At 44.9% G+C, this 26240-nt stretch overlaps 1 protein-coding gene across 1 annotated transcript in view; it reads right to left on the bottom strand.

Moving 5' to 3' along the window:
* Window positions 1-384: 384 nt before the first annotated feature.
* Window positions 385-26240, bottom strand: part of LOC115152412 (filamin-C) — a 76061-nt gene continuing 50205 nt past the window's right edge. Inside the window, exons 40-42 of the mRNA XM_029697266.1 lie at window positions 2008-2226; window positions 1280-1492; window positions 385-1186 (exon numbers count right to left, since the gene is read on the bottom strand). Of these exons, the coding sequence (XP_029553126.1) occupies window positions 999-1186; window positions 1280-1492; window positions 2008-2226 (620 nt within the window). The 3' untranslated portion in view covers window positions 385-998. The remainder of the gene's footprint in view (window positions 1187-1279; window positions 1493-2007; window positions 2227-26240) is intronic.

Raw genomic sequence — 26240 nt, 5'->3', positions numbered from 1 at the left:
GGCTCATTGGACAAGTCAGAGTCTATGTTTGAGAGATTTTTGACAATACACTCTAGATGTATGTGTTCCAGAGTAGAGAGATCCACAGTAGTTACTTTAATTAAGTACTGGCAGTGTCTGCTGTGGAAGGTGGGAAGGTGCAAATTACCTGAAAAATATCTAATCTCTCAACGTCTACACTCTCAATGCTCATCTCAAAAGTGCACCAAAATTCATGCATTTAACTATTGAAATTCCTTCTTTTTTTGCCAGGGGAGGATGCCCCCGGATCCCCCTACCGGCTCTGGGCTAAGCCCAAAATGTCTTAAAATCCTAGAAAAGCCCCAGGGCGAGTTCATAATGACACTCACATTCAGTCAAAATCACAAAATAAACCCACTTGTGTTTTGTCAAGGCAGCAGTTAAATCTTTATTATATCTGCAAAGTTTGACAAAAATTATAGGTTAATATAACAAAATGACATGTTTCTCTTTTTTTAAGCATACAAAACCACACGTTATTTAATACTGTTTAATAGCAAATTATCTTCTGTTTATAACATTCACACATTAAGGCATCCTTTGCTACACAACAATCCCTTTCTATTGGTCAAACAGGGTCTTGGGACCAATCAAAATACTTTGACCAACATGACTTGGAACACATCTACAGTACACAGCGATCGATAGACGGCGCACTGCCCATGCAGTTACAGAAACGATTAATAGCAAAATATAGGAGTGCCCTCTTTCCAACTCTATGACACCACACTAGTCACCGACAACTTTTCTCTAAACAGTAACAGTTAGAGTTAATAATTTTTAAATAAAGGTTGAAATCTTATTTTTTCCTTATAGGGGAGAGGGAGAGAAAAACTCCCTTGCATTTTTTTGTGCATATTGAGAGAGGAGGTTCGTTCTACAGTCGTCCATTGAAGAGTGTAGCGGAGTAGCGGAGCATTGTGGGGGTGAAATGGGGGTCAGGGGTGAGATTTCAAGGTTTGGAGAACAGAGTTATTTCAGGGCACAGCTACTTTGAAGGGGCTACCTGGGACACTGCCATCCCCCCACTTGACGATAACGGTGTAGTTGTCCTTGTCTTTGACAGCGTAGGTGACGTTGTACAGGCGGTTGCCCATGTGTTTAACGTACACCTCTTCACAGGGCGTCCTGGGACCGTGCACTCCCACCAGCAACATGTTAGTACCTGGAAGAGGGGAGGGTTAGGAATGGTACTAGAGGAGTGTGTGTGTGTTACATATTGATGTGTGTATCTATTCCTCGAGTCTGTTCTTCTCACCTGCTTTGCTGCAGTCCACATTGAATATATTCTTCTGTCCAACCAGAGCCTTGGTGAGCCCACCGCCTCGACACACCACCTTGCTGGCGTCAGAGGTCAGTTTTGAGGAGGACGAGGTACTGTACGCTCCTGCTAACTTGGACGTCTTAGTGATCGTCTCTACCAGGACCGAGGACGTCTCGTGAAGGCTGTGACCACCAGACAGACGGGTACCTGAGGGAGGGAGACATGTTACAAAAGAGCTGCAGTCACGACTCAAACCAGACATAACATAATCTAACACCTCCCCTCCACCTCACCTCCCCTCCTCAGAACAAACAAGAGCACCATGAATGGAGGCTACTTAGAACAACACTGTTAACCTGTAGGCTACTGTTTTCCCCATCTCAACATATTCATACAGCATAGATTCCTCACACTAGGAGGGATTCTTTGTAACTTCACAACAACATACAGTATCTAGCCTTATTTTCTACATTTTGCCGGTGCTTCAGAGGATGCACTCAGTCTTCAGCACAGTGACTATTCAATTTACAATCCCGATGAGAGAATTTTTTTATTTATGTAACATTTACGTAATTTGTTATTTATATACTACGTATTCATTACATAATTTCTAGGAACTTTGAACATTTCAGAGTGTCTCATTTTATACCTCTAACCTTTAACATCCTTTTCATCAAGATCTGGCAGTCAAGCTGCACACACACGTCACACCGAACACACACCTGTGACTTTGGCTTTGAATGGGCTGCCCACTATATGGTTGGGTCCTCCATATTTGATGGTGATGAGATAGTTGCCGGGGGCCATGGGTGTGTAGATGACCTTGTAGCCATCAAGGCAATCGGAACAGTCCATCTTCACCTTTGAGGGACCGTCGATGGTCACGGACAGGGCACCCGACCCAGCATTACAGGTGTTCACTACAAACTCTGAGGCTACACCTAGAGGGAGAGAGAAAGACTACATGGTGAGGAGACCTAGCATTCATAATACATCATTTTAAGCCAGCATCATAACTAGGGCTGTGGCGGTCACACATTTCGTCAGCTGGTGATTGTCAAGCAAATAACTGTCGGTCTAACAGTAATTGACCGTTAATTAACATAAACACATTTAGCATCTCCTGGCTTCCACACATAGCCTACAAGCCACTGATGCAGACCTTTGGAACATATACACTGCGTGCACAATTATTAGGCAAATTGAATTCCTCTGGATTAATTTTATTGTTGAACAAACACAATGCTCTCAGTCAATCCAAAATGTTATTGAACCTCAAACCTGAATGTTTAACAAAGGAAAAGTGAGTTTTGTCTTTCTCAGGGAAATATATAAGTGTGCACAATTATTAGGCAACTAAATTACAAAAATTATTTCTCTCAACTCACTTGTTTATTCTCAATTTTTAGAGTAAGTGTAACAGATAAGTAACACAAAATGACAATTATAACATTTTTGGCCTTTCAAAAATATTCAGTGACCAATATAGCCACCCTTATTTTCAATAACTGCCATGAGCCTTCCATCCATGGAGTCTGTCAGTTTCTTGATCTGTTGGAGTGAGTAGTCGTGCTGTACTTCGCTCCGCGGGTAATATTACATTTCATTACATTACATTACAACGGAACAACGGAACGATTTGATTAGTGTAATGTTAGCTAGCTAGCTACATAGTTGTCTTTGCATCAAGGATAAAGGTGTAGCTAAAGGTGTAGGTGTAGCTTTGAGAAACTAACTTTGAGAAACTAACAAGGTTAGCTAGCCAGCTGTATTCATTCGTTCGCGCCGTTTTTCAAACGGCGTCTACACCACAACACCACAGCCACTGCTAGCTAGCCAACTTTACCAACTAGCAGTACTGTTGAAACTAAATACATTACAACGGAATGATTTGATTAGTGTAATGTTAGCTAGCTACATAGTTGTCTCTGTATCAAAGATAAAAGATAAAGGTAAACGCAACCACTGCTAGCTAGCCAACTCTACCAGCTAGCAGTACTGTATCATTTTTAGTCAATAAGATTTTTGCAACGTAAGCTTACATTTCTGAACTTTCGAGTTGTGTAGTCCACTTGTGTAGCTAGCAGGACTGACTTTGTGTTAGCTAGCCAACGTTTAATTACTTCTGCGTTATGAAAGGAACTAGACACGGACACGAATGATCCATTGGTAGTTTGTTGTAACCAGGTATTGGTGCTATATGTGTTTTATTGGATGTAAACATGCTAGTTAGCTACGGCGTCATAGGACACGGTGCACTGGGTGGGTTTCACGGAAGAATACTGTACAAAGTTATCTAGCTGAATAAACTAAGTTTGAGCCTATTCCTGGAAACATTGAACCACTGTAGCTTAGAAAAATTATAATTTCTAAAGTGGAAGTTGGAAAAGTTATATTTGAGTGTTTCAGTGAATGGTTAGTGAGGGAGGCCCTGCTCTCTTGCTTCCCCAGTTGTTTAGTTAATTTTCATTCCAATCTCCTTTGCATTAGTGTAGCCTCTCCTGTAGCCTGTCAAGTATGTGTCTGTCTATCCCTGTTCTCTCCTCTCTGTACAGGCCACACAAACGCTTCACACCGCATGGCCGCTACCACTCTAACCTGGGTGGTCCCAGTGCGCACGACCCACGTGGAATTCCAGGTCTCCGGCAGCCTCTGGAACTGCCGGTCTGCGGCCAACAAGGCAGAATTCATCTCAGCCTATGCTACCCTCCAGTCCCTCGACTTCTTGGCGCTGACGGAAACATGGATTACCACAAAAAACACTGCTACTCCTTCTGCTCTCTCCTCGTTTGAACACGGGTTCTCGCATACCCCAAGAGCATCTGGTCAGCGGGGTGGTGGCACTGGAATCCTCATCTCTCCCAAGTGGACATTCTCTTTTTCTCCCCTGACTCATCTGTCTGTCTATCTCCTCCTTTGAATTCCATGCTGTCACAGTCACTAGCCCATTCAAGCTTAACTTGTTATGGATAGGGGGCAGTATTTTCACGGCCGGATAAAAAACGTACCCGATTTAATCTGGTTATTACTCCTGCACAGAAACTAGAATATGCATATAATTATTAGCTTTGGATAGAAAACACTCCAAAGTTTCTAAAACTGTTTGAATGGTGTCTGTGAGTATAACAGAACTCAAATGGCAGGCCAAAACCTGAGAAGATTCTGTACAGGAAGTACCCTGTCTGACCATTTCTTGGCCTTCTTTGTCATCTCTATCCAAAACAAAGGATCTCTGCTGTAACGTGACACTTTCTAAGGCTCCCATAGGCTCTCAGAAGGCGCCAGAACGTTGAATGATGACTCTGCAGTTACTGGCTGAAAAACAGTAGCGCATTTGGTAAGTGGTCGATCTGAGAACAATGAGACGGGTGCGCGCAGGCACGTGAAGAGTCCATTTTACTTTTTCAGTCTTTGAACGAAAACAACAACTCCCGGTTGGAATATTATCGCTATTTTACGAGAAAAATCGCATAAAAATTGATTTTAAACAGCATTTGACATGCTTCGAAGTACGGTAATGGAATATTTTGAATTTTTTTGTCACGATACGCGTCCGCGCGTCACCCTTCGTTACCCTTCGGATAGTGTCTTGAACGCACAAACAAAACGCCGCTATTTGGACATAACTATGGATTATTTGGAACCAAACCAACATTTGTTGTTGAAGTAGAAGTCCTGGGAGTGCATTCTGACGAAGAACAGCAAAGGTAATCCAATTTTTCTTATAGTAAATCTGAGTTTGGTGAGTACCAAACTTGGTGGGTGTCAATTTAGCTAGCCCGTGATGGCGAGCTATCTACTCAGAATATTGCAAAATGTGCTTTCACCAAAAATGTCACAGCTGTCTTCAAAAATGGACCAAGGCGCAGCGGGAATGTGGATACTCATAGTTTTTTAATACTCAAGTAAGGCATCCACAGGAAAAAACAATAAACAAGACAGCAACAGTTTTGCAGGCTAACGCAGTGCAAAAACAACTACCCACAACCCCAAAGAAAAACACACACTACTATATAGGACTCCCAATCAAAGGCAACTCAACACACCTGCCTTCAATTGGGAGTCCAATCACCAACACAACACTTAACACACAAAAACCCTGCCACGTCCTGACCAAAACTAATGCAATTGCTCCCTCTGCTGGTCAGGACGTGACAGTACCCCCCCCCCTCAAGGTGCAGACCCCGGAATGCACCTTAAAAAAGAAAACACAAAAAAATCCCCAATACCCCAACAAAACCAATAAACAATAACCCCTAAACAATAAGGGAGGGTGGCTGCCGTCAACGACGGCACTGTGCTACACCCTCCCTCCCCAACCCACCTATCCTGGAGGTGGCTCAGGTGCGGGACGTGGACCTCGCTCCACCTTCGGCGTCGCCCACTTCGGTGGCGCCGATTGCTGCGCCGGGCAGACGGGCCACTCGGGCTGACCCTGGCAGACGGACCACTCTGGCTGGGCCGGAGGACAGGCGGGCCACTCTGGCTGGGCCGGAGGACAGGCGGGCCACTCGGGCTGGGCCGGAGGACAGGCGGGCCACTCGGGCTGGGCCGGAGGACAGGCTGGCCACTCGGGCTGGGCCGGAGGACAGGCGGGCCACTCGGGCTGGGCCGGAGGACAGTCGGGCCACTCTGGCAGCTCCGGGCAGTCGGGCCACTCTGGCAGCTCCGGGCAGTCGGGCCACTCTGGCAGCTCCGGGCAGTCGGGCCACTCTGGCACCTCCATGCTAGTGCGTATAGCGGGAAACACCGGACCGTAAAGGCGCACTGGCGGTCTTGAGCGCAGGGTTGGCATCACCCCTTCAGGCTCGACGCTCACTTCGCCCTGGCACAAGCGGGGCGCTGGTATTGTGCCTACCGGCCTGAAAATCCCAGGCTTCACCACAGCCCCAACCCCAAAGCACGGGACCTGTCCAGTCTGTTTCAGCCTAAACAGGGTACGGGGAGCTGGCCTGGGGCTCCATCCTCGCCCCGTCAAACAGCCCTGGTGCCCCCGCCAAAAAAATTATTGGGGCTGCCTCTCGGGTTGCCTTAACCGCTGTGTTCCCCAGTCCTCGCCAGCATTCCTCCGCTGCTTGGTCCTGTTGTGGTGGGTAGTTCTGTCACAGCTGTCTTCAAAAATGGACCAAGGCGCAGCGGGAATGTGGATACTCATAGTTTTTTAATACTCAAGTAAGGCATCCACAGGAAAAAACAATAAACAAGACAGCAACAGTTTTGCAGGCTAACTAACGCAGTGCAAAAACAACTACCCACAACCCCAAAGAAAAACACACACTACTATATAGGACTCCCAATCAAAGGCAACTCAACACACCTGCCTTCAATTGGGAGTCCAATCACCAACACAACACTTAACACACAAAAACCCTGCCACGTCCTGAGCAAAACTAATACAATTGCTCCCTCTGCTGGTCAGGACGTGACAGAAAAGCTATTTTAAAATCGGACACCGCGATTGCATAAAGGAGTTCTGTATCTATGATTCTTAAAATAATTGTTATGTTTTTTGTCAACGTTTATCGTGAGTAATTTAGTAAATGCTAGTTCTGAACGTCACATGCTAATGTAAAAAGCTGGTTTTTGATATAAATATGTACTTGATTGAACAAAACATGCATGTATTGTATAACATAATGTCCTAGGAGTGTCATCTGATGAAGATCATCAAAGGTTAGTGCTGCATTTAGCTGTGGTTTTGTTTTTGTGACATTATATGCTTGCTTGAAAAATGGGTGTCTGATTATTTCTGGCTGGGTACTCTGCTGACATAATCTAATGCTTTGCTTTCGTTGTAAAGCCTTTTTGAAATTGGACAGTGTGGTTAGATAAAGGAGAGTCTTGTCTTTAAAATGGTGTAAAATAGTCATATGTCTGAAAAATGGAAGTTTTCGGATTTTCGAGGAGTTTGTATTTCACGCCACGCCCTATCATTGGATATTGGAGTGGTGTTCCGCTAGCGGAACGTCTAGATGTAAGAGGTTTTAATTAACATCCTTATCATTTATAGCCCTCCAGGTTCCCTTGGAGAGTTCATCAATGAGCTTGACGCCTTGATAAGTTCCTTTCCTGAGGATGGCTCACCCCTCACAATTCTGGGTGACTTTAACCTCCCTACGTCTACCTTTGACTCATTTCTCTCTGCCTCCTTCTTTCCACTCCTCTCCTCTTTTGACCTCACCCTCTCACCGTCCCCCCCTACTCACAAGGCAGGCAATACACTTGACCTCATCTTTACTAGATGCTGTTCTTCTACTAATCTCACTGCAATTCCCCTCCAAGTCTTCGACCACTACCTTGTATCCTTTTCCCTCTCGCTCTCTCTCTCCTGCTACTCTCTCCTCTTCCATCCTATAATTTCTTCCCTCTGCTCAATCCTTCTCCAACCAATCTCCTGATTCTGCCTCCTCAACCCTCCTCTCCTCCCTTTCTGCATCCTTTGACTCTCTATGTCCCCTATCCACCCGGCCGGCTCGGTCCTCCCCTCCTGCTCTGTGGCTTGACGACTCATTGCGAGCTCACAGAACAGGGCTCCGGGCAGCCGAGCGAAAATGGAGGAAAACTAGCCTCCCTGCGGACCTGGCATCTTTTCACTCCCTCCTCTCCACATTTTCTTCCTCTGTTTCTGCTGTTATTAAAGCCACTTTCTACCACTCTAAATTCCAAGCATCTGCCTCTAACCCTAGGAAGCTCTTTGCTACCTTCTCCTCCCTCCTGAATCCTCCTCCCCCTCCCCCCTCTCTGTGGATGACTTTGTCAACCATATTGAAAAGAAGGTTGACGACATCCGATCCTCGTTTGTTAAGTCAAACGACACCGCTGGTCCTGCTCACATTGCCCTACCCTATGCTTTGACCTCTTTCTCCCCTCTCTCTCCAGATGAAATCTTGCGACTTGTGACGGCCGGCCGCCCAATAACCTGCCCACTTGACCCTATCCCCTCCTCTCTTCTCCAGACCATTTCCGGAGACCTTCTCCCTTACCCCACCATGCTCATCAACTCATCCTTGACCGCTGGCTACGTCCTTTCCATCTTCAAGAGAGCGAGAGTTGCACCCCTTCTCAAAAAACCTACACTCGATCCCTCCAATGTCAACAACTACAGACCAGTATCCCTTCTTTCTTTTCTCTCCAAAACTCTTGAGCGTGTCGTCCTTGGCCAGCTCTCTTACTATCTCTCTCAGAATGACCTTCTTGATCCAAATCAGTCAGGTCTCAAGACTGGTCATTCAACTGAGACTGCTCTTCTCTGTGTCACGGAGGCGCTCCGCACAGCTAAAGCTAACTCTCTCTCCTCTGCTCTCATCCTTCTAGACCTATCTGCTGCCTTTGATACTGTGAACCATCAGATCCTCCTCTCCACCCTCTCCGAGTTGGGCATCTCCGGCACGGCTCACTCTTGGATTGCGTCCTACCTGATAGGTCGCTCCTACCAGGTGGCGTGGCGAGAATCCGTCTCCGCACCACGTGCTCTCACCACTGGTGTCCCCCAGGGCTCAGTTCTAGGCCCTCTCCTATTCTCGCTATACACCAAGTCACTTGGCTCTGTCATATCCTCACATGGTCTCTCCTATCATTGCTACGCAGACGACACACAATTAATCTTCTCCTTTCCCCCTTCTGATAACCAGGTGGCGAATCGCATCTCTGCGTGTCTGGCAGTCATATCAGTGTGGATGACAGATCACCACCTCAAGCTGAACCTCGGCAAGACGGAGCTGCTCTTCCTCCCGGGGAAGGACTGCCCGTTCCATGATCTCGCCATCACGGTTGACAACTCCATTGTGTCCTCCTCCCAGAGTGCTAAGAGCCTTGGCGTGACCCTGCCTGTGCCATTAAACCCCTACAACTCATCCAGAACGCCGCAGCCCGTCTGGTGTTCAACCTTCCCAAGTTCTCTCACGTCACCCCGCTCCTCCGCACACTCCACTGGCTTCCAGTTGAAGCTCGCATCTGCTACAAGACCATGGTGCTTGCCTACGGAGCTGTGAGGGGAACGGCACCTCCGTACCTTCAGGCTCTGATCAGTCCCTACACCAAAAGAAGGGCACTGCGTTCATCATCCCCCCCGGGCCTGCTTGCCTCCCTTCCTCTGCGGAAGCACAGTTCCCGCTCAGCCCAGTCAAAACTGTTCGCTGCTCTGGCACCGCAATGGTGGAACAAGCTCCCTCACGACGCCAGAACAGCGGAGTCAATCACCACCTTCCGGAGACACCTGAAACCCCACCTCTTTAAGGAATACCTGGGATAGGATTAAGTAATCCTTCTAACCCTCCCCCCCAAAAGATATAGATGTACTATTGTAAAGTGGTTGTTCTACTGGATATCATAAGGTGAATGCACCAATTTGTAAGTCGCTCTGGATAAGAGAGTCTGCTAAATGACGTAAATGTAAATGTTCACGATCAATTTTCGCTGAAGCAGCAACCACAGCCTCCCAAATGCTGTTCAAAAAGGTGTATTGTCTTCCATCACTGTAAATCTCACGTTTGAGAAGGGCCCACAAGTTCTCAATAGGATTTAAGTCAGGTGAGGAAGGGGGCCAGGTCATTATTCAGGCATCTTTGAGGCCCTTGCTGACTAGCCAAGCAGTGGAGTACTTGGATGCATGTGATGGAGCATTGTCCTGCATAAAGATCATGGCCTTCTAGAAGGCTGAGGACTTCTTCCTGTACCACTGTTTGACGGAAGAATCTTCCAGAAACTGGCAGTAGGTTTGGGAGTTGAGTTTCAGTCCATCTTCAACCCGAAAAGGTCCAACAACCTCATCCTCAATGATAGCAGCCCATAACATGATGCCTTCTAATTGCAGTCGTTGTACTTATAATATACAGGAGAACGATCGCCTTACGGCAAGGATAGCTGTGCTGCAAGCCCAGCTTCAGACGCAATCGTTAGGCAAGGGTAATTTCAGTGTAGGAAAGGATGAAACAGCGTCTGTGCCACCAGCAAGTACAGATAGTAACGTTAGTATAAACCCCCTCACACGGTCCCCGCAGCCGGACAACTTTCTCATGGCTTCTGGAGGGTAACGCTGTAGGAATGCTCAACCGGTGTCGCTCATTCAGCCGACAGAAACTTTCAACCGGTTCTCCCCATTAAGCGAGTCGGAGTCGGAGGCCGAGACTTCTCTGGTCTCTACTCCTCCCGCTGTGGGGTCTGAGACGCCGACGGCTCCCACCATTAGCTCTGACAAATTGAAAACCCTAGTCATTGGCGACTCCATTACCCGCAGTATTAGACTTAAAACGAATCATCCAGCGATCATACACTGTTTACCAGGTGGCAGGGCTACCGACGTTAAGGCTAATCTAAAGACGGTGCTGGCTAAAGCTAAAACTGGCGAGTGTAGAGAGTATAGAGATATTGTTATCCACGTCGGCACCAACGATGTTAGGATGAAACAGTCAGAGGTCACCAAGCGCAACATAGCTTCAGCGTGTAAATCAGCTAGAAAGATGTGTCGGCATCGACTAATTGTCTCTGGCCCCCTCCCAGTTAGGGGGAGTGATGAGCTCTACAGCAGAGTCTCACAACTCAATCGCTGGTTGAAAACTGTGTTCTGCCCCTCCCAAAAGATAGAATTTGTAGATAATTGGCCCTCTTTCTGGGACTCACCCACAAACAGGACCAAGCCTGGCCTGTTGAGGAGTGACGGACTCCATCCTAGCTGGAGGGGTGCTCTCATCTTATCTACGAACATAGACAGGGCTCTAACTCCTCTAGCTCCACAATGAAATAGGGTGCAGGCCAGGCAGCAGGCTGTTAGCCAGCCTGCCAGCTTACTGGAGTCTGCCACTAGCACAGTCAGCGTAGTCAGCTCAACTTTCCCCATTGAGACCGTGTCTGTGCCTCGATCTAGGTTGGGCAAAATTAAAAATGCCGGTGTTCGCTTTAGTAATCTCACTAGTATAAAGACCTCCTCCATTCCTGCCATTATTGAAAGAGATTGTGATACTTCACATCTCAAAATTGGGTTACTTAATGTTAGATCCCTCACTTCCAAGGCAGTTATAGTCAATGAACTAATCACTGATCATAATCTTGATGTGATTGGCCTGACTGAAACATGGCTTAAGCCTGATGAATTTACTGTGTTAAATGAGGCCTCACCCCCTGGTTACACTAGTGACCATACCCCCGTGCATCCGGCAAAGGCGGAGGTGTTGCTAACATTTACGATAGCAAATTTCAATTTACAAAAAAAAAAACAATGACGTTTTCGTCTTTTGAGCTTCTAGTCATGAAATCTATGCAGCATACTCACTCACTTTTTATAGCTACTGTTTACAGGCCTCCTGGGCCATATGCAATGTTCCTCACTGAGTTCCCTGAATTCCTATCGGATCTTGTAGTCAAAGCAGATAATATTCTAATTTTTGGTGACTTTAACATTCACATGGAAAAGTCCACAGACCCACTCCAAAAGGCTTTCGGAGCCATCATCGACTCAGTGGGTTTTGTCCAACATGTCTCTGGACCTACTCACTGCCACAGTCATACTCTGGACCTAGTTTTGTCCCATGGAATAAATGTTGTGGATCTTAATGTTTTTCCTCATAATCCTGGATTATCGGACCACCATTTTATTGCGTTTGCAATTGCAACAAATAATCTGCTCAGACCCCAACCAAGGAGCATTAAAAGTCGTGCTATAAATTCTCAGACAACCCAAAGATTCCTTGATGCCCTTCCAGACTCCCTCTGCCTACCCAAGGACGTCAGAGGACAAAAATCAGTTAACCACCTAACCGAGGAACTCAATTTAACCTTGCGCAATACCCTAGATGCAGTTGCACCCCTAAAAACTAAAAACATCTGTCATAAGAAACTAGCTCCATGGTATACAGAAAATACACGAGCTCTAAAGCAAGCTTCCAGAAAATTGGAACGGAAATGGCACCACACCAAACTGGAAGTCTTCCGACTAACTTGGAAAGACAGTACCGTGCAGTATCGAAGAGCCCTCACTGCTGCTCGATCATCCTATTTTTCCAACTTAATTGAGGAAAATAAGAACAATCCGAAATTTCTTTTTAATACTGTCGCAAAGCTAACTAAAAAGCAGCATTCGCAAATGGAGGATGGCTTTCACTTCAGCAGTAATACATTTATGAACTTCTTTGAGGAAAAGATCATGATCATTAGAAAGCAAATTACGGACTCCTCTTTAAATCTGGGTATTCCTCCAAAGCTCCATTGTCCTGAGTCTGCACAACTCTGCCAGGACCTAGGATCAAGGGAGATACTAAAGTGTTTTAGTACTATATCTCTTGACATAATGATGAAAATAATCATGGCCTCCAAACCCTCAAGCTGCATACTGGACCCTATTCCAACTAAACTACTGAAAGAGCTGCTTCCTGTGCTTGGCCCTCCTATGTTGAACATAATAAACGGCTCTCTATCCACCGGATGTGTACCAAGCTCACTAAAAGTGGCAGTAATAAAGCCTCTCTTGAAAAATCCGAATCTTGACCCACAAATTATAAAAAAACTAATCGGCCTATATCGAATCTTCCATTCCTCTCAAAATTTTTAGAAAAAGCTGTTGCACAGCAACTCACTGCGTTCCTGAAGACAAAGAATGTATACGAAACGCTTCAGTCTGGTTTTAGACCCCATCATAGCACTGTGACTGCACTTTTGAAGGTGGTAAATGACCTTCTAATGACGTCAGACTGAGGCTCTGCATCTGTCCTCGTGCTCCTAGATCTTAGTGCCGCTTTTGATACCATCGATCACCACATTCTTTTAGAGAGATTGGAAACCCAAATTGGTCTACATGGACAAGTTCTGGCCTGGTTTAGATCTTATCTGTCGGAAAGATATCAGTTTGTCTCTGTGAATGGTTTGTCCTCTGACAAATCAATTGTAAATTTCGGTGTTCCTCAAGGTTCCGTTTTAGGACCACTATTGTTTTCACTATATATTTTACCTCTTGGGGATGTCATTCGAAAACATAATGTTAAATTTCACTGCTATGCGGACGACACACAGCTGTACATTTCAATGAAACATGTTGAAGCCCCAAAATTGCCCTCGCTAGAAGCCTGTGTTTCAGACATAAAGAAGTGGATGGCTGCAAACTTTCTACTTTTAAACTCGGACAAAACAGGGATGCTTGTTCTAGGTCCCAAGAAACAAAGAGATCTTCTGTTGAATCTGACAATTAATCTGGATGGTTGTACAGTCGTCTCAAATAAAACTGTGAAGGACCTCGGCATTACTCTGGACCCTGATCTCTCTTATGAAGAACATATCAAGACTGTTTCAAGGACAGCTTTTTTCCATCTACGTAACATTGCAAAAATCAGAAAGTTTCTGTCCAAAAATGACGCAGAAAAATTAATCCATGCTTTTGTAACTTCTAGGCTGGACTACTGCAATGCTCTACTTTCCGGCTACCCGGATAAAGCACTAAACAAACTTCAGTTAGTGCTAAATACGGCTGCTAGAATCCTGACTAGAACCAAAAAAATGGATCATATTACTCCAGTGCTAGCCTCCCTACACTGGCTTCCTGTTAAGGCAAGGGCTGATTTCAAGGTTTTACTGCTAACCTACAAAGCATTACATGGGCTTGCTCCTACCTATCTTTCCGATATGGTCCTGCCGTACATACCTACACGTACGCTACGGTCACAAGACGCAGGCCTCCTAATTGTCCCTAGAATTTCTAAGCAAACGGCTGGAGGTAGGGCTTTCTCCTATAGAGCTCCATTTTTATGGAATGGTCTGCCTACCCATGTGAGAGACGCAGACTCAGTCTCAACCTTTAAGCCTTTACTGAAGACTTATCTCTTCAGTAGGTCCTATGATTAAGTATAGTCTGGCCCAGGAATGTGAAGGTGAACGGAAAGGCTGGAGCAACGAACCGCCCTTGCTGTCTCTGCCTTGCTGGTTCCCCTCTTTCCACTGGGATTCTCTGCCTCTAACCCTATTACAGGGGCTGAGTCACTGGCTTACTGGTGTTCTTCCATGCCGTCCATGGGAGGGGTGCGTCACTTGAGTGGGTTGAGTCACTGACGTGGTCTTCCTGTCTGGGTTGGCGCCCCCCCCCTTGGGTTGTGCCATAGCGGAAATCTTTGTGGGCTATACTCGGCCTTTTCTTAGGATGGTAAGTTGGTGGTTGTAGACATCCCTCTAGTGGTGTGGGGGCTGTGCTTTGGCAAAGTGGGTGGGGTTATATCCTGCCTGTTTGGCCCTGTCCGGGGGTATCATCGGATGGGGCCACAGTGTCTTCTGATCCCTCCTGTCTCAGCCTCCAGTATTTATGCTGCAGTAGTTTATGTGTCGGGGGCTAGGGTCAGTCTGTTACATCTGGAGTATTTCTCTTGTCTTATCCGGTGTCCTGTGTGAATTTAAATATGCTCTCTCTAATTCTCTCTTTCTCTCTTTCTTTCTTTCTTTCTCTCGGAGGACCTGAGCCCTAGGACCATGCCTCAGGACTACCTGGCTTGATGACTCCTTGCTGCCCCCAGTCCACCTGGCCATGCTGCTGCTCCAGTTTCAACTGTTCTGCCTGCGGCTATGGAACCCTGACCTGTTCACCGGACGTGCTTGTTGCACCCTCGACAACTACTAAGATTATTATTATTTGACCATGCTGGTCATTTATGAACATTTTAACATCTTGACCATGTTCTGTTATAATATCCACCCGGCACAGTCAGAAGAGGACTGGCCACCCCTCATAGCCTGGTTCCTCTCTAGGTTTCTTCCTAGGTTTTTGGCCTTTCTAGGGAGTTTTTCCTAGGGAGTTTTTCCTAGCCACCGTGCTTCTTTCACATGCATTGCTTGCTGTTTGGGGTTTTAGGCTGGGTTTCTGTACAGCACTTTGAGATTTCAGCTGATGTACGAAGGGCTATATAAATAAATTTGATTTGATACCAGTACCCCTCCTTCACCTTGCTGGCACCTGACTCAAAGTGGTGCCCTCTGTCCATTACTGATCCAGCCACGGGCCGATCCATTTGGTCCATCAAGAGTCACTTTCATTTCATCTGTCCATAAAACCTTGGAAAAATCGGTCTTCAGGTATTTCTTTGCCCAATCTTGATGCTTCAACTTGTGAATCTTATTCAGTGGTGGTCTTGTTTCAGTCTTCTTGAACTTGGCCATGTCTCTGAGCACTTGACACCTTGTTCTTTTGAACACTCCAGGTAGGTTGCAGTTCTCGAATACGGTGGCACTGGAGGATAATGGGTTCCTGGTAGTTTGACGTTTAATTATTCTCAAGTCTTTTGCAGTTAATTTGCGCCTTTTCTTCCCCATGCGTTTTTTTGCGCCCCAGTTGACTATTCGCAACAAAACGTTTGAATATCCGGTGGTCACACCTCAATAGTTTAGCTATTGAAAAGAAAGGCATTTTACATTTTTGGCTTTTCAGTGTCAGTTAAATTTCTTTTTTGGCCCATTTTACCTGAGGTAATGAGTCTGCCTAATAATTATGCACACCTTGATATAAGGTGTTATTCACTTTCGCCACACCCTCCCTCATTACACAAATACATATCCTGTTAGGGCTAGAGGGCAGTATTTACACGGCCGGATAAAAAACGTACACCGATTTAATCTGGTTATTACTACTGCCCAGAAACTAGAATATGCATATAATTATGGCTTTGGATAGAAAACACCCTAAAGTTTCTAAAACTGTTTGAATGGTGTCTGTGAGTATAACAGAACTCATATGGCAGGCAAAAACCTGAGAAGATTCCAAACAGGAAGTACCCTCTCTGACCATTCCTTGGGCTTCTTGGCTCTGTTTATTGAACATTTAGGATCTTTGCTGTAACGTGACACTTCCTACGGCTCCCATAGGCTCTCAGAACCCAGGAAAAAGCTGAATGATGTAATTCCAGCCGCTGGCTGAAAAACTTTAGCACCTTGGTTAAGTGGTCTATCAGAGGACCATCAGACTGAGGCTCGTGCACGAGGGGATCCCATGTTTTTATTTTCTCTCTCTTTGAACGTAAATACGCTTTCCCGGTCGGAATATTATTGCTTTTTTATGAGAAAAATTGCATAAAAATTGATTTTAAACAGCGGTTGACATGCTTCGAAGTACGGTAATGGAATATTTTGAATTTTTTGTCACGAAATGCGTCGGGCGCGTAACCATTATTTACCCTTTCGGATAGTGTCTTGAACGCACGAACAAAACGCCGCTATTTGGATATAACTATGGATTATTTGGGACCAAACCAACATTTGTTATTGAAGTAGAAGTCCTGGGAGTGCATTCTGACGAAGAACAGCAAAGGTAATAACATTTTTCTTATAGTAAATCTGACTTTGGTCAGGGCTAAACTTGGTGGGTGTCTAAATAGCTAGCCCTGTGATGCCGGGCTATCTACTTAGAATATTGCAAAATGTGCTTTCACCGAAAAGCTATTTTAAAATCGGACATAGCGAGTGCATAGAGGAGTTCTGTATCTATAATTCTTAAAATAATTGTTATGTTTTTTGTGAACGTTTATCGTGAGTAATTTAGTAAATTTTTTGTAAATTCACCGGAAGTTTGCGGGGGGTATGCTAGTTCTGAACGTCACATGCTAATGTAAAAAGCTGGTTTTGGATATAAATATGAACTTGATTGAACAAAACATGCATGTATTGTATAACATAATGTCCTAGGGGTGTCATCTGATGAAGATCATCAAAGGTTAGTGCTGCATTTAGCTGTGGTTTTGTTTTTTGTGACATTATATGCTAGCTTGAAAAATGGGTGTCTGATTATTTCTGGCTGGGTACTCTTCTGACATAATCTAATGTTTTGCTTTCGTTTTAAAGCCTTTTTGAAATCGGACAGTGTGGTTAGATTAACGAGAGTCTTGTCTTTAAAATGGTGTAAAATAGTCATATGTTTGAGAAATTGAAGTAATAGCATTTCTAAGGTATTTGAATAACGCGCCACAGGATTCCACTGGCTGTTACGTAGGTGGGACGATTTCGTCCCACTGGCCCTAGAGAAGTTAACACCTGAAAATGATTAAATCCAATAAGCATTCAAGTTTATATGGTTTGGAGTTCAAAAATGTGAATAGAAACAATGATAAGATCAGAATACTCACTTGTCTAATAATTGTGCACACAGTGTAGTTCATTTAGAAGACAAGATTTACTTAGAATTCCATGGCATTATTTTATAGTATGAAGAATACAATTGAACAAAGCTAAATGAAATAGAAAGGATATTTTCTCCAAATGAGATTTGAAGGAGTCCAGGTGACTCCACTGACGCGCCAATGCACGTAATGATGGTGACAGGTGTGCATAATGATGGGCAGCCTGGTGCGAGAGGGTGAGCGGGAGTAGGTGTGATAGTACACCCCCCCAGGGGCGTGGGAGCCCGACGAGCCGGCTGAGGCGGGGGAGCCCCAGATGAGCCGGCTGAGGCGTGGGAGCCTCAGCTCGTCTGGCCCAATATATCACTGTAAACATATCTATGTAATTTCAATAATATTAATAATACGCAATGAAAGCACTTGTGCTGATTATAGACACTTAATAGCGCGTTAAGTTTGAAAAGATTGCGACCCCCCCACCCTTTGCCTCACAATGGTGTGATCTACTGACTAGCTAGCTACCTTGTAGATTGTAGCCCATTATAGAATGATAAAAGATAATAGATGATAGAAGCTAATCTCCTACTGTAAATAGCCTGCACTGTGTGTGTAGCCAGCCAGGTAGGAAAAATGCCAAAAAAATGTAAAAGACAGAGCATTTTTCAGTACACCAACACGCAAAGTAGGAACCTTAGTAGCCTAGTATCTCAAAGACTAGTTGATAAAATGTTCAGAAGAAAGAAGTGAAATGCTAATGGAAATGTTTCATAATGATGTCATTAGGCAGAGCAGGCAACAGATGGCTCACAGACAGCAGAGTTGGGGACAGATAGGCAGAGACAGGGAGTGTCAGGTAAATTTGTTGAGTCTTTGTTTGGCAACATTATGAAAGGTTCTCTCATTTTTAGACGTGTAAAATAGGGACATAATTGGAAAATGCCATGGATACCCCCACTCTCAACTTAAACTGGTGACTGAACTAAGATTTGTTTAAGGCAATGGTATTGCTGTTGTGATTGTGTAGTTTTGTGTACCGGTAGTTAGGAGTATGGCAAACACCTTTTTTCTTTTCTAGGAGACAGACTGAGTCAATGAGGGTGGTGAAAGGGAAAGAGCCAGGGAGAGAGACTTCAGAGGACAGTGTCACAGCCACGGCAGGACCAGGTGTCACCCTTGTTGCCAGCAGCACCAGTATAGGGGACAGTGGCACAGCATTGTCCAGTTACCTCAGTGATGACACAAAACCATATCACCCACACCCACAATTTATAGAACCGCAAACTCTTGCCAACAGAGTGTTGACGTTTCAAGAGAAATGGTTTCGCGATTTCCTCTGGCTACATTATAATCTATCAATAAAAGGAGTGTTGTGTTTTCACTGTAGCCAAGGGTTTTCTAGCCAGCCATCTTTTGGCCAAAGAGCGGATGCTGCCTTCATTAGTGCAGGATTTAGGAACTGGAGAAAAGCCATTGAAAAATTCACAGCACATCAAAACTGCCAAACCCACCGACACTTTGTAACTGTAACAGCACACCAGCTAAATCCAATCAGTGCCCAGTTATCCAGCGCGTGGGGTAAACAGCAGGAGGACGCAAAGCATTGCTTGATGAAAGTTGATAGTTCGGTGTGGCATGTAGTAAGACAGGGACAAGCCTTTAGAGGCCACACGGATGACAGTGGGAATTTATACAAGATTTTGAAACTTAGGGCATGAGAGGATGATCCCATTTTACTGAAGTGGTTAACAGAGCGTACCACAATGTACACAGGCCCCAAAGCACAGAATGAAATTCGGAACATCATGGCCAATACAGTAATTTGAGGCATTGTAGTTGAGATTAGGTCTCTTCCGATTGTACAATTCTCAGTAATTGTTGATGGTACTCAAGATGTCTCTGGTGCTGAACAGGAGAATGTCTGCCTGCGTTATGTTGACCATGACCTTGTCCCTTACAAGGAGTTTATTGGCCTATACAGGGTGTCAGAGACAACAGGTGAGGGCATTGTGAAAGTGGCAACTGATGTGTTGTTGAGGCTCAATTTTCTCATGTCTGGCTTACGTGGGCAGAGTTACGATGGTGCCTCAAACATGGCAGGAAAATACACAGGTACACAGGCAATTGTGAGGAGGCAGCAGCCATTAGCCATTAGCGCTCTATGTGCATTGTGGAGCACACTGTGTAAATCTGATTACACAGGCTGGCTGCTCAGCCTCCCCACTGATCCAGGATTCCCTTTCTTGGGTCCATCAGTTAGGTGTCCTCTATGGCCAGTCAGGAAAGTTTAAGAGCATGTTTGAATCAATTTCCATGTCCAAACATATACATCTGACCACCCTGAAACCCCTATGTCCAACAAGGTGGACTGTGCGGAATACTGCTATTAGAGCTGTGCTAGGGCAGTATGAGCGGGTACTAAGCAGCCTAGAGGAGATGGCAAAAATTGCATCCAAGACAGCTTCAACTGCCTGTGGCTTATTTGAGCACTTCAGCAAAGGCAAGACTGTGTTGGGTCTCACACTTGCCTCTGCTGTTCTTGGAGAGCTTGAATGCCTAAACTGCAGAAGAAAACTCAGACTGTCTCTGGTATGCAGGCTGCAGTCGAGTGTGTGTGGTCATCTCTTAGGGGCAAGAGAAATGACGAAAGCTACCTTGCACTGTATGAGAAAGCAACAACATTGATTGACTCCATTGAATCCATTGAGACATACTCAAGACGATTTACTGGCAAAGCAGTGGAACACTATAGGGCAAATCTTTTTAAGTGTTGGATGGTGTGGAGGTTCAGTTTGGCAACCGTTTTGACCAGGACAGTCTAAACATCCTGCAAAAGTTGTAAAGAGCACTTCTCACGGGGGAGTTGGATGAGTCTCTAGATCAACACCCTGATCTGAACATAGATTCTCCTTCAGTGCAGTTGCTTCTCTTTTGCAGCAAATACCCCTGTAGCAGCAGTGGAGAGGCAGCAGAGGTCCTCAGGAGGCTTCCAGTGGAGGTGCGGGGGTTGTTTGACCAAGTTGAGGTGCTGATCAGAATTTTGTTTGTGGTGCCAGTGTCTTATGGTTATTGGTTCCTCAATATACATTTAACATATTACAAGGTAGGCTATGTGTTACATAACTACTTTTGGTGTCCCCCTCAGGAATTGCTCTTGAGAAAATGTCATGTAATTGTCCCCTCCAAATTTGATATCAGATTTTCGCCCCTGGCTAAGGCGTGGAAGGCTGACGAGCGAGCTGAGACACCCCCGGGTTCCATCGGCAGCAGCACCCGGACCTGACGTCACCAACCAAAACTAAAAAACTAAACTCCCTGATGCTTCCAATATTGGTGTCAGCATTCTGTGAGGACAGATGCTGGGAGACGAGAAGCAAGTACAGGGAGTGAACATTTAATGAATAACAGACATGAAACAAAACACGAACAGCGTCTGGACACGGGACACATAACGACAATAATGCTGACACAGGGATCAAACTGAGGAACAGACAGATATAGAAGGGGCAATCAACAAAGTGAAGGAGTCCAGGTGAGTCCAATGATGCGCTATTGCGCGTAATGATGGTGACAGGTGTGTGTAATGATGGGCAGCTTGCGTCCCACCTACTCAACAGCCAGTGTAATCCCGTGGCGCGATATTCAAATACCTTAGAAATGCTATTACTTCAATTTCTCAAACATATGACTATTTTACACCATTTTAAAAGACAAGACTCTCGTTAATCTAACCACACTGTCCGATTTCAAAAAGGCTTTACAACGAAAGCAAAACATTAGATTATGTCAGCAGAGTACCCAGCCAGAAATAATCAGACACCCATTTTTCAAGCTAGCATATAATGTCACATAAACCCAAACCACAGCTAAATGCAGCACTAACCTTTGATGATCTTCATCAGATGACAATCCTAGGACATTATGTTATACAATACATGCATGTTTTGTTCAATCAAGTTTATATTTATATCAAAAAACAGCTTTTTACATTAGCATGTGACTAGCATGTGACTAGCATTCCCACCGAACACTTCCGGTGAATTTACTAAATTACTCACGATAAACGTTCACAAAAAACATAACAATTATTTTAAGAATTATAGATACAGAACTCCTTTATGCACTCGCTATGTCCGATTTTTAAAATAGCTTTTCGGTGAAAGCACATTTTGCAATATTCTGAGTAGATAGCCCGGCCATCACAGGCTAGCTATTTTGACACCCACCAAGTGTGGTACTCACCAAACTCCGATTTACTATTAGAAAAGTTTGATTACCTTTGCTGTTCTTCGTCAGAATGCACTCCCAGGACTTCTACTTCAATAACAAATGTTGGTTTGGTTCCAAATAATCCCTAGTTATATCCAAATAGCGGCGTTTTGTTCGTAAACAAGACACTATCCGAAAGGGTAAAGAAGGGTGACACGCCCGACGCGTTTCGTGACAAAAAAAATTCTAAATATTCCATTACCGTACTTCGAAGCATGTCAAACGCTGTTTAAAATCATTTTTTTTGCGATTTTTCTCGTAATAAAGCGATAATATTCCGACCGGGAGTCGTTGTTTTTGTTCAAATAGAGAGAAAGTAAACATGGTGTCGGCTCGTGCACGCGCCTCCAGTCTCATTGTCCTCAGATCGACCATTATCCAAATGCGCTAATGTTTTTCAGCCATGGCCTGCAAAGCCACCATTCATCGTTCTGGCGCCTTCTGAGAGCCTATGGGAGCATTAGAAAATGTCACATTATGCCAGAGATCCCCTGTTTTGGTTAGAGAGGATCAAGAAGGCCAAGATATAGTCAGAGAGAGCGCTTCCTGTTTGGAATCTTCTCAGGTTTTGGCCTGCCAAATGAGTTCTGTTATACTCACAGACACCATTCAAACAGTTTTAGAAACTTTAGGGTGTTTTCTATTCTGAATGGAACTAGTAGCCCTGCACGAGCGGGGTGCTGGTACAGGGCGGACTGTGCTGTGCGTGCGTATGGGCGAGATAGTGCGCACCTCGGCGAAACACGGTGCTCTCCACCTTCTTCGCTCCTCCCTGCACTCACGGGTAGCTGGCTTATGGCTCTTCCTACGCCCAGCCAAACTACCCGTGTGCCCCCCCAAAAAAAATTATTGGGGGTGCCTCTCCGGCTTCCTAGCCAGACGTGTCCCCCGGTAGCATTCCTGTTCCACCCCAGCCTTCTTCCACGGGCCCTCTCCGGCCAGTATCTCTTCCCAAGTCCACTTCTCACAATAATCCATATATTCGGCGTCCCGCTCCCTTCTCCGCTGCTTGGTCCTGTTTTGGTGGGTAGTTCTGTCACGATCCTCGTCTTCTGACGATATCGCGAAATCACTGTCGGAGAACGTGGACCAGTACGCAGCAGGTTGTGTGCTCAACATCATGTTTATTAAACACGTTGATCACGAAAAACAATAAATGCAGACAACACGACAGGAGACAGTTTCGCAGGCTATACCTAGCAGTGCAAAAAACAACTACCCACGAAACACAAGGACAAACACACCCTACTATATAGGACTCCCAATCAAAGGCAACTCAACACACCTGCCTTCAATTGAGAGTCCAACCCCAATTAACTAGACATAGAAAACCAGACATAGACCAGTGACAAACCCCATAAACATACATCAACTCCCCTCTGCCACGTCCTGACCAAACTACAATAACCAAATATACTCTATACTGGTCAGGACGTGACAGTCACATAAACCCAAACCACAGCTAAATGCAACACTAACCTTTGATGATCTTCATCAGATGACACTCCTAGGATATTATGTTATACAATACATGCATGTTTTGTTCAATCAAGTTCATATTTATATCAAAAACCAGCTTTTTACATTAACATGTGATGTTCAGAACTAGCATACCCACCGAAAACTTCCGGTGAATTTACTAAATTACTCATGATAAACGTTGACAAAATACATAACAATTATTTGAAGAATTATAGATACAGAACTCCTCTATGCACTCGCTATGTCCGATTTTAAAATAGCTTTTCGGCGAAAGCACATTTTGCAATATTCTGAGTACATAGCTCGGCCATCACAGGCTAGCTAATTTGACACCCACCAATTTTTGGGCTCACTAAACTCAGAATTACTATTAGAAAAATTTGATTACATTTGCTGTTCTTCGTCAGAATGCACTCCCAGGACTTCTACTTCAACAACAAATGTTGTTTTGGTTCCAATTAATCCATAGTTATATCCAAATACCACCGTTTTGTTCGTGCGTTCAGGTCACTTTCCGAAGGGTGACGTGCGAGCGCATTTCGGGACAAAACATTTCAAAATATTCCATTACCGTCTTAGAAGCATGTCAAACGCTGTTTAAAATCAAATTTTATGCTATTTTTCTCGTAAAATAGCGATAATATTCCAACCGGGCAACGTTGTATTCATTCAAAGGCTGAATGAAAAAAATTGAGAAGTCTCGTGACCGCGCATCTCCAGTCTCACTGTCCCAAGGCTGACCACTCACAAACAGAGCTGCTGTACTTTGCCCAGAGACAGCAGGCACCCCATTCCACTTTCTGGCGGCTTTAGAGAGCCAATGGAAGCCTTAGAAAGTGTCCCGTTACAGCACAGATGCTGTAATGTCGATAGAGATGCAACAGAAGGACAACAAATTGTCAGACAGGGCACTTCCTGTATGGAATCTTCTCAGGTTTTGGCCTGCCATATGAGTTCTGTTATACTCACAGACACCATTCAAACAGTTTTAGAAACTGTAGAGTGTTTTCTATCCAAATCCACTAATTATATGCATATTCTGGTTTCTGGGCAGGAGTAGTAATCAGATTAAATCGGGTACGTTTTTTATCCGGCTGTGCAAATACTGCCCCCTATCCCAAAGAAGTTAACAAACATAGCCAGGTCCCTGCTTTTATAGAGAAAATACAACCCCTTTCTGTATACGTGGCAGTCAGCAGATAGTGTGTAAAAGGAGGGTTGTTTGTGCAGACTTTAAGATAGGCTATCAACCTCTTGCTGAGGGCTCAACCGTCTAACTGCATTCACAACAACAAACTCTACTCCTTTCTGCAAGGTTCCATACATGTGACTTTCTGTAGATAGTAAACCCACGGGATTTCACATGCTGCGGTTGCACCCAAACGTCTCTTAGCTGTAAGCCCAGTCTTATGACTAAGTCACACCAAGACAAGTTTGTATCAGGTTAGAAAAAACACTAACATATAACAAGAGACTATTCTTTAAGCAGTAAAATACAGGATAGCATGACTAATTATGTACTTTTCAACAACAAGGGTACTATGGTGTTGAATGCTGAGCTGTAGTCAATGAACAGCATTCTTACCTAGGTATTCCTTTTGTCCAGATGGGATAGGGCAGTGTGCAGTGTGATGCTGATTGCGTTGTCTGTGGACCTGTTGGGGCGGTATGCAAACTGAAGTGGGTCTAAGGTGGCCGGCAAGGTGGAGGTAACCATGATCCTTTTGGTTAGGGTAGGTTTTAAGCTTTCAACTCTGAACCATTCTTGGTGATGTTGATTTGCTTCATTTTTGCAAATCTTAAAATAAAGCTGTTGTTGGAAGAATGTACAGTCTCTCTCTTCCTCTAGAATTTCCCTGACACTCTCCAAGCTCATCATCAAACTGGAGGCCCTGGGTCTCAACCCTGCCATGTGCAATTGGGTCCTGGACTTTCTGACGGTCCGCCCCTAGGTGGTGAAGGTAGGAAACAACATCTCCACTTCACTGACCCTCAACACTGGGGCCCCATAAGGGTGCTCAGCCCGCTCCTATACTCCCTGTTCACCCACGACTGCGTGGCCATGCACGCCTCCAACTCAATCATCAAGTTTGCAGACGACACAACAGTAGTGGGCTTGATTACCAACAACGACGAGACAGCCTACAGGGAGGTGGTGAGGGCACTCGGAGTGTGGTGTCAGGAAAACAACCTCTCACTCAACGTCAACAAAACAAAGGAGATGATCGTGGACTTCAGGAAACAGCAAAGGGAGCATCCCCCTATCTACATCGAAGGGACAGTAGTGGAGATGGTGGAAAGTTCCTCGGCGTACACATCACAGACTGAAATGGTCCACTCACACAGACACTGGTGAAGAAGGCGCAACAGCGTCTCTTCAACCTCAGGAGGCTGAAGAAATTTGTCTTGTCACCCAAAACCCTGACAAACTTTTACAGATGCACAATCGAGAGTATCCTGTCGGGCTGTATCACAGCCTGGTACGGAAACTGCACCGCCCTCAACTGCAAGGCTCTCCAGAGGGTAGTGCGGTCTGCACATCACCGGGGGCAAACTACCTGCCCTCCATGACACCTACAGCACCTGATGTCACAGGAAGGCCAAAAAGATCATCAAGGACATCCAACCACCCGAGCCACTGCCTGTTCACACCGCTACCATTCAGAAGGCGAGGTCAGTACAGGTGCATCAAAGCTGGGACCAAGAGACTGAAAAACAGCTTCTATCTCAAGGCCATCAGACTGCTAAACAGCAATCACTAACTCAGAGAGGCTGCTGCCTACATTGAGACCCAATCACTGGCCACTTTAATAAATGGGTCACTAGTCACTTTATACAATGCACTCTAAATAACGCCACTTTAATAATGTTTACATATCTTACATTAGTCATATCACATGTTTATACTGTATTTTATACCATCTATTGCAGCTTCGCCATCACTCATCCATATACTTACATGTACATATTCTCATTCACCCTTCAGATTTGTGTGTATTAGGTAGTAGTATGGGAATTGGTAGATTACTTGTTAAATATTACTGTTAGATATTATTGTTAGATATTACTGCACTGTCAGAACTAAAAGCACAAGCATTTCACTACACTCGCATTAACATCTGCTAACCATGTGT

Source organism: Salmo trutta, chromosome 17 (assembly GCF_901001165.1).
Source record: "Salmo trutta chromosome 17, fSalTru1.1, whole genome shotgun sequence".
NCBI classification, from domain to species: Eukaryota; Metazoa; Chordata; class Actinopteri; order Salmoniformes; family Salmonidae; genus Salmo; species Salmo trutta.
This window is presented reverse-complemented; position numbering and strand designations above follow the sequence as displayed.